At 48.6% G+C, this 17016-nt stretch overlaps 1 protein-coding gene across 1 annotated transcript in view; it reads left to right on the forward strand.

Moving 5' to 3' along the window:
* The window catches only part of LOC137422284 (palmitoyltransferase ZDHHC1), an 82914-nt gene that overhangs the window by 10314 nt on the left and 55584 nt on the right, over positions 1 to 17016 (forward strand). Inside the window, exons 2-3 of the mRNA XM_078772637.1 lie at positions 3519 to 3697; positions 3980 to 4081. Coding sequence (XP_078628763.1) covers positions 3534 to 3697; positions 3980 to 4081 — 266 coding nt within the window. The 5' untranslated portion in view covers positions 3519 to 3533. The remainder of the gene's footprint in view (positions 1 to 3518; positions 3698 to 3979; positions 4082 to 17016) is intronic.

Consider the following 17016-nt stretch of genomic DNA (forward strand, 5'->3'; position numbering starts at 1 on the left):
GAAACCCAAAGTTCACTCGTGACTCTTGCTCGCCAACGTTCGCTCCAGACCGCAAAGCAACTATGCTTCTTCTCCGACTCACTCGCTCTGCCTTCTTTTCCTCCTCTTCCTCTTCGTCGTCGTCCAGTTCCGGTTTCATTTAAAACATTAACTTTTTTACCTTTTGAAAATAGCAATATCTATTTCCCTCAAACGACAACGATAATAGTACATGGAATCAAAAATGTTTACAGTGGATGAAAACCACAACAACAGAAGTGACGAATCCGTAACAGCATGTCCATGTCTATATATTTTCACTTTAAAATTATTTTTCTGCAACCACTTGTCCGATTGATGCAAAACTTTAAACATAGGAGGGAGTCCATGTGGGGAATATTTGATTGAAAACTCTGATGTCATAGTTCACATGGTAATGCAGACGTATTGGATTAAAGAGAAAAAATTGGACATCATAATCTCCGAAACTGCTCAAATAAAAAAATTGACAACTTTGCATATGTCATCAACTCCCCATTGGGCATAAAGGGTGATAACGATTATGTCATCAGTGATGTGGTATTCCAGCCATAATTGGTTGAATCAAGATCCATATCCGAAAAATCTGAAACTTTATATATCGGATCTACGACCCGATGTGAGCGAAGAATTAAATTTATTATGTCATTGGTCACGTGGTCTCATGGCCATATTCGATTGAAAAAAAAACGTAAAACATCTTCTTCAGAACCGCTTACCAGATTGATGCGAAACTTCATACATAGAGTGCCTTCAGAAAGTATTCTCAACCCTTGACTTTTTTCACATTTTGTTGTTTCAGCCTGAATTTAAAATGGATTAAATTGACACTTTTTGGCACTGATATCTATCTATAATTCCAGCAATCTCTGTGTGTGTGTGTGTGTGTGTGTGTGTGTGTGTGTGTGTGTGTGTGTGTGTCTGTGTGTCTGTGTGTCTGTGTGTGTGTTTGTTTGTTTGTCTGTGACCGCTGTTTCTCGACAACCACGGGTCCGATATACTTTAAACTTGCCAGGTATATTGCTGGGGACCCGAGGATGTGCCTTTTCAAGGTTTCATATTAATCGGACAAGTAGTTACCGAGCTATGTCCAAAAAACGATTCAACCAATCAGAGAGCAGCGAGCTATCACGTGTGCCGAACGTGCCGAACAGACTCTGCCTCGGACGGCACATTTGAGAGCGTGTTCATTTATTTCACGTTGGCAAACTATGTTGGCGTTAAACTATGTTTTAAAACTAATTAAAACTAATTTGCGATTCTTTCGCTTTCCTGCGCGTTTATGCACGCTATGGCGATTTCTTTACCAAACTCCGCAAGCCGTTCGCTTTGGACCAAACCATTTCATGTAAATAGAGGGGGGGGATTGTCACCGTACTCGCAAGCCGTTCGCTTTGGACCAAACCATTTCATGTAAATAGAGGGGGGGGGATTGTCACCGTACTCGCAAGCCGTTCGCTTTGGACCAAACCATTTCATGTAAATAGAGGGGGGGGGGATATAATTTTAGATATATATATAGTACGGGCATGCCCTAGTACACATAAAACCTCATAATGTCAAAGTGGGTTTTTTTTTTTAGAAATATTTACAAAATAATTAATGATTCAACGCAACAAAATGTGAAAAAAATAAGGGGTGTGAATACTTTCTGAAGGCACTTCATGATTGATGAGCTATAGGGAATATAGTTTGAAATTTTGTTCATATATTCATCTTCATTGATGCAATTTAGCTTTCATGTGCAAAAAGTGGTAGTTAAATATCCTATTAATCAATAAATCGACCGATAATGGCAATGTATGCGACCTAATAGGGTGGATGGGATGATACAGGTATATGGGCCATAATAGCAGTGGGCTAATAGTAGCGCATTTAGTTAACAATGGGATTTTTTTTTCAGAATGAGCACGCGAGGCGAGACTATGCACTCTACCGGGTGTCGTTCTAGTTGGTCATGCTACTTCCACACATGGCTTACCTGGGCATTTTTCCACATTGTTGTGTATTGCAGACCTGTTTATCTTCAGTCAATTGGGGCAGCATTATCTGGCCCAATTGTCAGTTGTTTTTGTAAATACCATTGGGTTATCAACCAATTTGGTTGATTTGAACTCTACCAGGTTGGCAGCTCTTTCCACAATGCTTTGCATTGGCAAACGATGCACTGCGATAGCTGAATGCTCTTCGAAGAAGTCCAATTCTCAACTTCTTGCCTGTTAAGTGCTGCTTTTGGTAGTTTTTGAAAGACCCCGTTTTTAAAAAGCGTCAAAATGAAATGTAATGCAACTGAGATTTTTTTAAATGTGAGATTTACTCCAAAATTGTATCACCTATGGCGGAGCTGTTTTCACATCATCAGGTTCTGTCCATCTGAAGAAAATTAATTTAAACCCTGTGGTTAAACACAATGCCTTATATAGCTCAAAAAAGGCTATTTTGTAGTCTAAAATGCAGGTGTAGCTATAAACTACCAGTTGAACATCTATTCACACTATTATACTCATGGATAGAAACTATTACTTCTACTATGAATGAATGAATGATCGTTTTAAGGCCATTTTCCCCGCTAGAGCGGGGGTTAGCCTTGCGGGCCCCATGACAATCATGGTTCCCTGTTTGAGGCAATGTTTTTTTTATGGCCGGATGCCCTTCCTGACGCCAACCCTTAGTCGCCTCTTACGATGCGCAGGGATACGGTGTACCTATTCTAAATCGGGGTACACACCGTTCTACTACAATGGTCAAATTATTCTCACCCTCTTGTGGGGTCAGCTGAGGAAGGTTTTGGCCAAAATCTTTCAGAAACCTGCTGGCAGGCCTGAAATTCAACTGAAGTTGGGGATTTGGCCAATAATTTGTAAAAAAAAAAAAAAAAGATTCAGGGAGCTAGTGTATTTTGAATTTAGCCAGAGTGCTGCGGTGATAGGTCGTTTCCTCTTCGCGAAGGACACCGTGGAATTTTTAACATACACCAACCAATGCTGCCAGGTGGGATGACGTCACACCCATTATTTAACATCCATCTGAGAGACGACACATACATTGATACCTCGATTGCTCTGTCTGCGAGACACCAGGATGATAGTTTATAGCTGGGCCGATATTAAAACCCCGGCTAGATGGCTCAGAAGTGAGTGCATACCTCTAGGGATAGGCCATCTTGCCAGCCCACATCGTTTTATAGGTGCAAGAGGGGAAAATGGGGAAAATATATGCTTTGTATAGAATTCCATAATTAGATAATTAAATAAATCATACTTGGAGAGGTAAAATAGAAAATTCGATGTGAGAATAAGATCTGTGAAAGTGTTATTGTGAAGGAACATTTTATTCAAATAGTGAAGGAAGAATATATTGTCTGGGGAACAGCAGAATAACATGAGCCTGTTCATACGAATGGGAAGGAGGGAGGGAGATTTATAAAATATTATTGCTCCTGTTTCATTGCCATGCTGTTGTCAATGGACCTTGACATTTTGTGCAATGTTAAACATCAGTGCATTAGTCTGGCAATGTGTTACCATGCTGTGGTTCATATTGCCACCATCTCGGTGGACCCAGCCGATCTGAATGTCCGCATCAAAAAGAGCTATCGGAACCCTATTCCTGCATTTGACCGAAGCAAGCACAAGCATGTGATTGAGAACTTGCACTGCCATCTGTGCAGTGTTGATGTGTGAGTACCCACCACGGCACATGCCATCATTTTGATTGTTTATGTTACACAGAGGTGAAAACTGACAAGCAGAACACTTATTATTCAGGCTGGGAGAGAAATGTGAAATGTCATGAACATGTGTATTGTTTTTACACCCCCACCTCCTCCCACCCTCTCCACTTATTACAAATTGGGGTTGCCTTTTTTCAATATTTCTGTCTGGTTTAAAAATGCTTCCTTTTGCACCATCATCTTGTTGACTGGTTCTTCCATCTTGTGCACATCCAATCTTCCAACCAGCGGACCAAAGTCCAAGCATTGTAGCAACTGCAACAAGTGCATTGCCAGCTTTGACCACCACTGCAAGTGGCTCAACAATTGTGTCGGACAGAGAAATTACTGGTAAGTGTTACCACGTGATCAAGCCTCTTTGTATTACACCATTAGCATCCAAGCTGACCCCGCCGGCATGGCCAATGAGGCAATCCGAGCCTGCAACCGACCATTTGCGCATTGGTGTTTCTGTTGTTTTTTTCGAATTACATGTGAATTATTTGCTTTTCTTCACGTATTGAGCATTGCTATGATCTCACAAGATCATCATGCTCACAAGGCTTGAGTGAGCTTTTTCCCATTTTGTGTAAAGTATGCTATCCATAACATAGGAACGGAAAGGGTGAAACTGTTTTCAATGATTTGTATCATTACATATTTGAAGGAAAGATGAAGACACATTGACCATTTCATGGCTTCATAACCATAAAACACGTCCCTTGGCAACGTGTGACAATTTAGAAACGCGATGATATTCCTTTCCCCACCCTGGTTGAAAAGTCAACCCGACCCCTCTGTGAGCTGGGGGAAAAGCGTGAATGGCCATAGAATGGCCAATGAATAGTTGAACTATAATGTAGACTTTCCATTATTAGATGTCTATTTAGCTTCTACGGACACCATTATGTATTATTAATGTGCATATAATTTAATCACTATCATAATCATCATCATAATAGCCTGGTGTTGGCTTAGTGGTTAGGGTACTGGCTTGGGATCCTAGGATCCTGGGTTCGAATCCCGGTCGATCGCTGAATTAACGCCAGGGGGGTTGACTCAGCCTGTCATCCTTCCGAGGTCGGCAAATTGAGTACCAGTTCATTGGTAATTCCCTGTGTGTCACAAGAGGCGACTAACAGGGTTGGTGGCAGGAAGGGCATCCGGCCATAAATCATTGCTTCAAAAAGGGGACCATGGTGCCCGAAAAAGGCCAACCCCCGCTTTGCGGGGAAAAATGGCCTATAAAGGTTTTTTGTTTTTTTTAAATCATCATCATCACATAAATTAAACTGTAAGTATGTATGTCTGTGTGTGTGTCTGTATGTCTGGTCACTAGTACATGACCGTTGGGCCAATCAACACCCAATTTTTAGGATATATTCAGGTGGGTTCATGGTTCGGTTTTCCATAAATATTTTTCAAAACATTTTTTGAAAATTTCTATTTTTGATTTTTTGGGGGGGGATTTCTCATAGGTGTTATTATTTGGGTTATTTCTCCATTGTGGTGGACCAGTTCTATCACTTTGTCTGGTAACTAGATTGTATTCATATTGTTATGAATTTGGGTAGAGGAATATCTGGAGCTAGATAGATCTTTATAGGTAGGTATCCGACTGTCGTGATAGGGAATCTACCTGTAATAAATTCTATGTTAAGTCTGGTTTGTCGGTATAAGCTGTATTTGTGTCCCCACCGCGAGGGGGTGAGGGAGGGGGGGCGGGGCTTGCTAATTAGTACAGGGATTATGGATAAAGTTCCCTCGTTCATCATTTCCCCCCCTGTCACCAAACCTTTGTCCCTTATTGCAACGCATTCTCATATAAACACTTAGATAGGTCCTTAGTGTACACATTAATAAATTCCCCTCCCTTACAATAAGCCTGTGGAAGACAAGCAGGCAGCGGCCGCGTACAACACCGGCGTGGGCGTCAGACATCGAGCAGGCAGGAAGCCCGGCCGGGGCACCGCCGATGGGGCCGCAACCAGCCTCGTGGCAGGCTGGGAGCCACGCCCAGGAGGACTGTTGATTGGTCCATAGGGGGAACAGAGAACTGCCCCGTGATTGGAAGGAAGGGAAGGACTGGTGGTTGGCCACGAGGTGCCAAAATCAAGACTCTCTGCTCACCTTCACTCATCTTTTCTCCCGCCTCTGGAACAAACTCCCTCACTCTCTTCAATCCCACTCCTCCCTCCAGGTCTTTAAAACAGCTGTTCACCACCATCTCTTATCTTCCCCCATCCAAAACATTGATCTTTTCTACCCCCGCTAATTTCACCCCAAATCCACTTTTTTGAAATTCCAACTTCTTTCCTGGAAGTCCTTGGTGTACTTGTCTTTCTACTTCTCCCACCTCCCCCCCACCCTTCCCACGCCACCTTCCCCCAATCCCTCTCCCTCCCACACATTCCCGATGTCCCTGCTCTCAAATGTTGTGTTTATGTGCTTCCCCTTCTTGTCTACTGCTCCCCTTTTTATATACTTTGTTTGTTTGTCTCTTTGATTTGTTTTTGTGACAAATGTTAGCTCTTTCACGAGCCTCGATTCTGTATATTTAAAAAAAAAAAAAAAAAAGGTGGTGTGACACGGAGGGCGGGAAGCACTTGGCCAATGAGAAAGCACCAGCACATTGAGAAGATTTGAGAGGTCGAGAGACGAGGCGCTGATTGGGGGGCTCGCCAGAGCTGACATCACACACAAGGTGATAAAAGGGCTGGCTGGACGGCATTCTGGCTCTCTCTTTTGCGCGGGCGTCTTCTCTTCTTCCCTGGGATTGAAGATCATGCTTCGTTTCCTCTGTGCCTGGTCTTCATTGGCTCTTCCTTCTCGCATGCTGGACCTTCGTGCTTCGTGCTGGGTGACGTTGGTTCATCGTGGTGCTTGGAGCAGGATCCGGTGCTGTTGGTACTGGAGTGAGGGACCTCGTGGCGTGCCGCGGAGCGAGTCACATCGAGGCCGGGTGAAGTGTGGGAGCGAGGAGGCTGAGGTGTCTTCGCACTGGAACTCGGAGCCGGACGGGGCCGCGTTGGATGCTACACTGCAGCCCACAGACAGATAAGGCCGCACCAACAGAACATTACACGACGAGACATTTATTTTCGTAATTCATTCCCTCGTATCGTATCCGAAATCTGTGAGTGGGGACGTCCCGATCGAGGACATTTTATTACCGGCGCGTATTTTCCTCTCCCGCTATCTCTTGTAAAATAAACCCTTGTATTATTTTCCATTTCTTTCTAAACCCGGATTCCCGTTTGAGTTCGTTCCCTCTCCAGATAAGCGCTCCGCCTCTTCTTCTTCATTCTTGCACCCGTGCTGTGATAGCAAAATCCGTGTTTGGTCGTCACCTCAATTAAAGCCGTTTGGTCATTCGCGAGCCTTGGTATGAACCGGAGGGTATTCCCACGACAACTGATGTCAAGAAGTAGGGATCTGGGCCCGCCGGACAATTTTTTTTGTCCATGGCGAGAGATCGACACGGTCGGGCATGCATCGCGCCCAGCATCCGGACGCAAAATTTTCGTAGTCCGAGGCGAAAATTTTGTATAGTCGATTGGACTGGCACGACGCGAAAGGTGCGTCATTAAATTTAGATCGATTTCTGAGGTAAAAGACGCACGGGGTAGCGACCTTCTCTCGACGGAGGAGGAGGTAAGCGGCATGGAAGAAGGAATGGAAGATGCGGGGAGCATTGGGGGTGAGTCGGAGGTAGTTGGGGTGGAGCATAGCGATGGAGCTCTTCCTGCCATAGAGACGGCCCCAATGACCTTCCATGACCATGCTGAACAATTAATTCTTGCAGGTAATAGAATAAGAGATTTTGCAGGCAAGGGAAACCTATATTTAAAAAACGAAAACCCCATGTGAACAAGTGAATGAATGAAAGAAAGAACAAAAGAATGATTCACATGGGGCCCAGGAGGAGCCAAGGGTGGCAGAATTTGAATCAGAACGGGGGGAAGCCAAATTGTGGATTGCATCGGGAATGGAAATTTAAGGAAATGGGGAAGGTAGGGAAGGAAATTTACAGGTAAATGCTGGCCTGGAGGTTTATCGGGGCCGGGTGGATGCCACAACACATCAACCGGGGGATGGATTGGAATCCTTGCTGCACGGGTGCAGTGGTGCAGAGCAAGAGGGGGTAACAATAGGGGGGGTCCGAGTAATGGAGCCGGACCGGGTATTTATTGGGGAAGAAGGCCTGTGGGGGCTGCAAATTATTGATTGGGATGATGTAAATGATGTGACACAGCGGCTGGGGACCTGGGACAGTCCCATGGAGGACAAGGTTGACCAGTTCCAAAGGAGTTTGGGGGAGGAGGTGAGTCGGTCCGAGGAGGTGGTTGAAGTGACCGAAGGGACCCTCACCATGCACTGCGGTTTCATGGTGGAGGCTCCGAAATTGCAGAACCAGTTGGGGGAGTGTGTTGGCTCCGGGCTGGATTTGGACATTGGAGGATCGGGAGATAGAGCCTCGGGAGATTTGGTCCCCGTAGGGAATTTGGAGCAGCTGTAGGGAGGGGCAGAACAACCTGTGGTAGGAGTTGTTACCTGTAGCTGTGGTTTTTGGACACCTGGGGACAAATTCCTAAAAGGTAATTTAAAGTTAAATTAAAATGGGAAATTGATTTGGAGCAGCCTTGGATGGAGTTGGTCCCCGGGCTGCGGGATTCGGACCAGGAGAGGTCTTTGGAGATGGCCTCGGGCAAAGTTGCCCCTTTGTAAATTTGGGAATGCCAGCCAGCTGGGGGACTGTGCTGGCGATATTTGGACGTGGGGTCCAGCCATGGGTGTCGTGGTACAACCTGGGCCCCACGGGGGGGGGGGGGGGGGAGGGGAGGGGGTCTGGTGGAGTGTGGCATCCCTTATCCGTTGGGGCGCTGCCCGAGCATGTGGCTCGGGCCGGCAGGGTCACTAGACCCTGGTGGGGGTTAAGACCTCCAGGGGGTCCGAGGTGGTTTCTCAAGCCTGGGATGGCATATATTGAGGACCACTAGGGGGAGGTGTTGTGGGTCACGCTTTGGTGGTGACATCGCGGACGGCCAACTTGGGCCTGATGTGGTGACCACCCGGGCATGCGACCTAACACCCTCCTCCTGAGACTCTGGGACAGCCAGCATGTGGTGACCTGCCATGCTGTGCTGGGCTATGGATGCCGGTTGAGCCAAATTGACAGGGATGGAGTATAGCCTACTGGACAACCATTGGGGCATCTGTGGAACGTCATCGTGTGAGTGACCTTCCACAGATGTTCCGTTATGATTTGTGGACTCTCGGTTTGGGAAGAGAGCCATGGAAGTGTGAACAGGAATGTGTAACGTGCCGAGTATATGGGCCATGCTCGGCTGGCATGTGTATGGCAAAGCATCTTTCTTTGGTGAGATTAGTGAATTGAAAAAAATGTTTGGCATGGGTAATCTCGGGGTTATATGCAAATTTAAGGGTGAATTTTGAAATGTCATGGTGCTCACTGACATCAGTGGCACCATTATTGATCCAGGTGTGTAGACCAAAATGTTGTTGGCTGTGAATAAAATTGACAGGTTAGCAGGACATAGCCTCAACTGGTTGCGGGGGCGACTGTGCCAATATTTGGGATGCGGAGTCATGGGGATGTAGTTGGGTAGTCTGAGGGTCAACGTGGTGCTATGGGTGTCCGAGGTGTGTGGACCATGTCTTCTGGGTGGGTCTCCTGGTGGAGCATGACTGTCGACTGGACCTTGGCATGGTCAAGTGTGTGTGGGCACTGGGGGCTGCAGTTCTGTGGACTGGGGGACGAGGGCGGCATAGGTGACGTGAGGGGAATGCCACGCACTGCGACCGTCTCCCCCAGGGCCAAAGTTGTGGGTATGGTAGTGTTTGTTGGCAGCAGGTGCTCACCACATTGGCCAGCTGGGGCTGGTGCAGCCGTGTTCCTCACAGGGGGGCCGAAGGATGGATGGTGGGTCGCACCCTTATGGACACTCATGGGCCATGTTGGCGTTACGGTTGCTCACCTTGTCCCGGTGACCCTTGCATGGTAGTGGTGCGGAGCTGTCGTGGCCACAGGTAGTTGTGCAGTGATACTCACTGTTGGAAGCGGACCCACATACCTGCCAGTATAGTGGGGAGAAAAGTGAAATTTGGTAGGCCCAATGATAAATTTTGGGATTGTGAAGGGTGGATGGCACTTTGGACCTGACCAACCGGTAATTACCTGCTCATCAAGGTAGAGTAAGGCCTTGATGTTTACTGTCCCAGGCTTCAGGACTTGCTTATGTAAATTGGGGACATGTAATTTGGAGTTGGGGGCGGGTGAGAGTGATGACATGGCCGGTGAGGGGGATGGAATGTGTGCCACAGAGTCTTGTGGGTGGCGTTTGTTTTTGTGTTGTGGTTATGTGTTTTTATGTGGTCGTGAGGTTGGAGAAAATGGATGATTGATGATTATTGAGTGATTATTGTGTTTTGAAAATGTGTAATGGAAAAATGTGAACCCGGGATTTCACATGAGGCAGGCCATGGCAAATCTTTTTGTAACATCTGCTCTGAATTGTGTTGGAAAATGGAATGGCAGCGGGGGAGGAAATGTGTTTTTGGGATATTGTGGGTGGGGAAGGTGTGTGTGTCCGCAGGTACAGATCAAGCTCTGAGGAGCAATGCCTGCGGCCTCCACTCTGCGGCAATTACCCCTGGCAGCCAGTGGTATCTGGAAATTGGAGCTTGTCGGTGGAGGGTCTGTTTGGGCGCCGTGGGGTAAAGGAGACTCCGGCGACCCGTGGAGCTGCGCGGAAGCAGGAGGCAACCGAGCCTGGGGCGTGGAGACCCTCACCGGTGGGGTAACGGCGGAAAGGGCTGTTTGGCTGTCACGGGGCCAAAAGGTAAGGGGGGGGGCAATGAACTTGTGAGTCAAGTGAATTGTTTTTGGGACTGCGGGCACCACAGCCTGAAGCGCCCCCACCATCTTACTTGTGCAGTACCTCCTCGCTGCCTAGGAGAAAGAAATGCACACCACGAATGACATCTATGCCATGGTCCCGCAGGGGGGGTGAAACAAGTGCTCTATTGATTAAGTGTAGTGATGAGTTTTGGAATGAGTATGAGTGGTTAAGGGTTTGTGTTGTATGAATGAGGGTGAAATCCACCGAGCCATGTCACTCACCTGTAACACCTGGACAGGGCCCGCGGAAATTTAGGGGTGCATTTGGATGGCCCCACAGGTAAGGTTGCGTCTTGTGGCATCCACCGGGGGACGCGGTCTGTAGACTGGGGTATGCACAAATGTTTATTAGAGTTTTGAATTTTTGAAGTTTTTGGTTAAGGTTAAGGTTTGTGTTCAAGGTAGATTTTGAGTGTTGTTTGTTTGTTTCCTCCCTCCGCAGGAACGACCAATTAAGATCATTGTACATATTTGCCTGATTGGTAAGGGGATTAGCATGTTAAGGAGAATAGGTAAGTAGCTACGACTCACTTCCCACGGCCCTCCTGATTTATTTCATAGGTTAATTAAGTGTGAGACAGTAAGTGTTAAGACTGGAATGGTAGCGCCTGCAGTGAACCTAGCAGGAGCTATGGTTCCAGGGGGGGGGGGGGGGGTGGGGGGCGGGGAGGGGTTGTGTTATGAATTTGGGTAGAGGAATAACTAGAGCCAGATAGATCTGTATAGGTAGGTTTCCGACTGTCATGATAGGGAATCTACCTGTAATAAGTTCTATGTTTAGTCCGGTTTGTCGGTATAAGCTGTATTTGTGTCCCCGCCGCGAGGGAGGGGGGGCGGGGCTTGCTGATTAGTACTGGGATTATGGTTAGGTTCCCTCGTTCGTCATTTCCCCCCTGTCACCAAACCTTTGTCCCTTATGGAAACGCATTCTCATATAAACACTTGGATAGGTCCTCAGTGCACACATTAATAAATTCCCCTCCCTCACAATAAGACTGTGGAAGACAAGCAGGCAGCGGCCGCGTACAACACCGGTGTGGGAGTCAGACATCGAGCAGGCAGAAAGCTAGGCCAGGGCACCGCCGATGGGGCCGCAGCCAGCCACACCACCAGCTGGCCTAGCAACCAGCGTCGTGGCAGGCTAAGCCATGCCCAGGAGGACTGTTGATTGGTCCATAGGAGGAACAGAGAACTGCCCCGTGATTGGAAGGAAGGGAAGGACTGGTGGTTGGCCACGAGGGTGTCGTGACATGGAGGGCAGGAAGCACTTGGCCAATGAGAAAGCACCAGCGCATTGAGAAGATTCGAGAGGTCGAGAGACGAGGCGCTGATTGGGGGCGCGCCAGAGCTGACGTCACATGCAAGGTGATAAAAGGGCTGGCTGGACGACATTCTGGCTCTCTCTTTTGCGCGGGCGTCTTCTCTTTTTTTTTTTTTTTTTTTGTATACAATATCGAGGCTCGTGAAAGAGCGAACATTAATCACACAGAAAGACAAACCGACACATAAAACATATAACATAGGGAGCGGTAGACAAGATGGGGAGAGAGGGGGAAGGACACAAACACAACATTTGAGAGCAGGGACCGAGAGACATGGAGACATCGAGAGATCTGAGAGAGGGCGAGGGCTTTGGGGGGGGCGTGGGAAGGGGGCAGTGGGAGAGGTATAAAACATATGGACACTGCCAGGACTTCCAGGAAAGAAGTTGGAATTTCAAACAAGGTGGATCTGGGGTGAATTAGCGGGGGTAGAAAAGATCAAGGTTTTGGATGGGGGAAGATAAGAGATGGTGGTGAACAGCTGTTTTAAAGACCTGGAGGGAGGAGTGGGATTGAAGGGAGTGAGGGAGTTTGTTCCAGAGGCGGGAGAAAAGAGGAATGAAAGAGTGAAGGTGAGCGGAGAGCCGAGATTTCGGCAGTTTAACCATCAGAGGGTTGCTGGCAGATCTTGTGCGACCTGTAGGAATATTTGGGGGACAGAGCACAGAGAGAGCTGGGGGTGCAAGGCCGGAGAGGAGTCGGTAGAAGACAGAAAGACCACCTACCTGCCTGCGGTGAGTGAGTGAAAGGCCCTCAGAGATAGCTTCATCGCGGGAGATTCCAATAATTCTGAAAGCTTTGGTTGCTGGCAGATCTTGTGCGACCTGTAGGAATATTTGGGGGACAGAGCACAGAGAGAGCTGGGGGTGCAAGGCCGGAGAGGAGTCGGTAGAAGACAGAAAGACCACCTACCTGCCTGCGGTGAGTGAGTGAAAGGCCCTCAGAGATAGCTTCATCGCGGGAGATTCCAATAATTCTGAAAGCTTTGGTTTCAACAGCGTGAAGCCGAGCTAGGTGTGAGGCAGGAGCACCGGCCCATAGGGGAGAACAGTATTCTATTCTTCTTCGCTGGGAATGGAGATTGTGCTTCGTTTCCTCTGTGCCTGGTCTTCATTGGCTCTTCCTTCTCGCGTGCTGGACCTTCGTGCTTCGTGCTGGGTGGCGTTGGTTCGTCGTGGTGCTTGGAGCGGGATCCGGTGCTGTTGGCACTGGAGCGAGGGACCTCGTGGCGTGCCACGGAGTGGGTCGCATCGAGGCCGGGTGGAGCGTGCGATCGAGGAGGCTGAGGTTTCTTCGCGCTGGAGCTCGGAGCCGGACGTGGCCGCGTTGGACGCTACACTGCAGCCTACAGACAGATAAGGCCGCACCCACAGAACATTACACGACGAGACATTTCTTTTCGTAATTCATTCCCTCGTCTCGTATCCGAAATCTGTGAGTTGGGACGTACCGATCTAGGACATTTTATTACAGGCGCGTATTTTCCTGTCCCGCTATCTCTTGTAAAATAAACCCTTGTATTATTTTCCATTTCTTTCTAAACCTGGATTCCCGTTTGAGTTCGTTTCCTCTCCAGATAAGCACTTCCACCTCTCCTTCTTCGTTCTTGCTCCCGTGCTGTGATAGCAAATTCCGTGTTTGGTCGTCGCCTCAATTAAAGCCGTTTGGTCATTCGCGAGCCCTGGTATTTAACCATAGGGTATTCACACGACAATATTATACTTCACCTGCGCAGACAACTTGATGCCAGCCAACTCTTCTGTTTTTGAAGGGTTTTTTATTTGATCCAATATGGCTGCCAGACCACGTGAGCGATGACATCGTAAATTTATATTCTCCAATATAATTGTTGCGTAGATCATGCTCAAGTACATGTCAAACTGATCAGACTAAGGCCAAAAAATATATATTGCTGGTCTCTGGTCAGACCAAAGTTCCAGAATTGATGCGGCGATGCGTTTTTTTTTGGTTTTTTTTTGAAAAGCATGGATTGCACATATAGAGGTGTTTTTTGTGTCCTCATGCCTTGCGGTCCTCCTCATCTGCTGTGGCGCCGTCCAGAGAGAAATTAAAGACAGCCAATGGGACTGGTAGGCCTTTTTGTAAATAATGAACACAAGCTTAAGTTATTTTAAAATGTATTTATTCTGAAAATCATTAAGTTATTCAAGCATATGATAGACTGCCATTTCGTTCTCGAGATCGCCTCGCCGTACCGTTAAACATTCCAATGCGTCCATCGCGTCAACACTGCGCATGCGCAAGTGGTCTAACAGGCCGATGGTCTCCCACGATCTCTTCTCCCAGTCCACCAGATTATCACAGACACTTACAACTTCATGACAAACGAGATAGGATCCAGGCCTAACTAACGAGACCACCCCCAGCTCTCTAGGCCTTCTGGTTGCTTCACACGAACCCGACAAAGAACGTCTTCGTTTCAATAAACGACAATTTCCAGTCGACAGAGGCCTTGTATCACATGAGCGTCGTCCATGGCAACCAGTTCCGGCCGCCATCTTGGGTGGCATAAACAACATGGCGGGAAAGCTGTCGTTTGATCAGACGGACCTGTCAGTTTACGCCCGTAGCTTGCCCGTTGAGGCGTTTTCGCGGTATTGCGAGAAATTGAGGCTGTGTCATCTGCCTGTGGACCCACAAGTACGCCACACACACTCCACAGTCCACACACACTCCACACGTATGCCACAAGTACGCCACACACACTCCACAAGTACGCCACACATACGCCACACGTACGCCACACGTACACCACAAGTACGCCACACGTACACCACAAGTACGCCACACATGCGCCACAAGTATGCCACACACACTCCACAGGTACACCACACACACTCCACAGGTACACCACACACACTCCACACGTATGCCACACACACTCCACACGTATGCCACACACACTCCACACGTACGCCACAAGTATGCCACACACACTCCACAAGTACGCCACACGTACACCACAAGTACGCCACAAGTACGCCACACACACTCCACACGTATGCCACACACACTCCACACGTACGCCACACACACTCCACACATACGCCACACGTACACCACACACACTCCACACATACTCCACACATATGCCACACACACTCCACACATATGCCACACACACTCCACACGTACGCCACACGTACGCCACACACACTCCACACGTATGCCACACACACTCCACACGTACGCCACAAGTACGCCACACACACTCCACTAGTACGCCACACGTACACCACACGTACACCACAAGTACGCCACACACATTCCACACGTACGCCACACACACTCCACAAGTACGCCACAAGTACGCCACACACACTCCACACGTACGCCACACACACTCCACACACACTCCACAAGTACGCAACAAGTACGACACACACACTCCACACGTACGCCACAAGTACGCCACACACACTCCACACCTACGCCACACGTACGCCACACACACTCCACACACACTCCACACATATGCCACACACACTCCACACATATGCCACACACACTCCACAGGTACTCCACACGTACGCCACACGTACGCCACACACACTCCACACGTATGCCACACACACTCCACACGTACGCCACGCAGACTCCACAAGTACGCCACACGTACGCCACACACACTCCACAAGTACGCCACACGTATGCCACACACACTCCACACGTACGCCACACAGACTCCACAAGTACGCCACACGTACGCCACATGTACACCACACGTACACCACAAGTACGCCACACACACTCCACATGTACGCCACACACACTCCACACACACTCGACACGTATGCCACACACACTCCACAAGTATGCCACACGTACGCCACACACACTCCACACGTACGCCACACACACTCCACACGTACGCCACACACACTCCACACGTATGCCACACACACTCCACACGTACGCCACACACACTCCACACGTATGCCACACACACTCCACAAGTACGCCACACGTACGCAACACACACTCCACATGTACGTAACCAAATGCCTAATCCTGCTTTTCGCTTCGCGAGCGAAGGTAACAACCTCATGAGCCATATTCTCACCTGAGTGCTGCAGTCAAGGCAGCCATGAATCCGTTTTAGCGTGTTGTGTCATCTGGAAAACGGTAGAATGACAAGCCCGATCCCTTATGAAATCGGGCTGTACATCCGACAGCACAACAACTCTTTACCATCGTGTAGGGGGGAATTTATATGTGAGACGAGTTTCAAATTGCCGCCATTACGTATGGTGGCGGAAGCAATGTTTTGCCACCCAAGCGGTCACGTGACTAAGACGATGACATCACATGCAACTTCCCGATTGGATTCATGACGTCACGGCACACAAAACTACTCGTATCTTTGGAACGGCTGGTTGGATTTGGACAAGCTAAACGCAGTTTTGTAGGGGAGAACCTACAAAAAAAAAAATTGTTGACACGCAGGGTCAAAATCGATGCGCGCGCTGACCAGAACGCGGAAATATATTTTTCTCGGCCTGTCCCGCTATCTCTTGTAAAATATACCCTTGTGGAGGACACGAAAGCCCACTGGCATGGTGACATCATTCCGCGCACCAAGTGGGTGGCGGCCACGCCCGAGGGGTAGGCGTGGCCTGAGGATATACACGGGGCGCGCAGCCCGGAGCGCGCTAGTGTTACAGTGAGCTCCTGAAATAAAGACGCTTATAAGTTATCGCTTGTCCGCTTCCTCCTTGCTCGCAAGCAGCGCGCGTAACGCCGCGCTTTACTGGTGACCCTCGACGTTGGATCTGCCGGAGCGATCCTTCCACACACGACGCCATTGCCATGGCCAACTTCATCAAACTTCCCGAATTTTGGGAGGCCCAGGCCGAAGTCTGGTTCGTCCAAGCCGAAGCCCAATTTCAGCTTCGGCGCCTCACCGGCGACGACACGTGCTACTGCCACGTCGTCGCCTCCCTCGGGCCCAGCACGGCCGCTCGAGTTGTGTCCGTCCTTCGCCACCCACCGGACGGCCACAAGTACGAGGCACTCAAGCG

The sequence above is a fragment of the Myxine glutinosa genome, chromosome 2 (assembly GCF_964187855.1).
Source record: "Myxine glutinosa chromosome 2, kmMyxGlut1.1, whole genome shotgun sequence".
NCBI lineage: Eukaryota > Metazoa > Chordata > Myxini > Myxiniformes > Myxinidae > Myxine > Myxine glutinosa.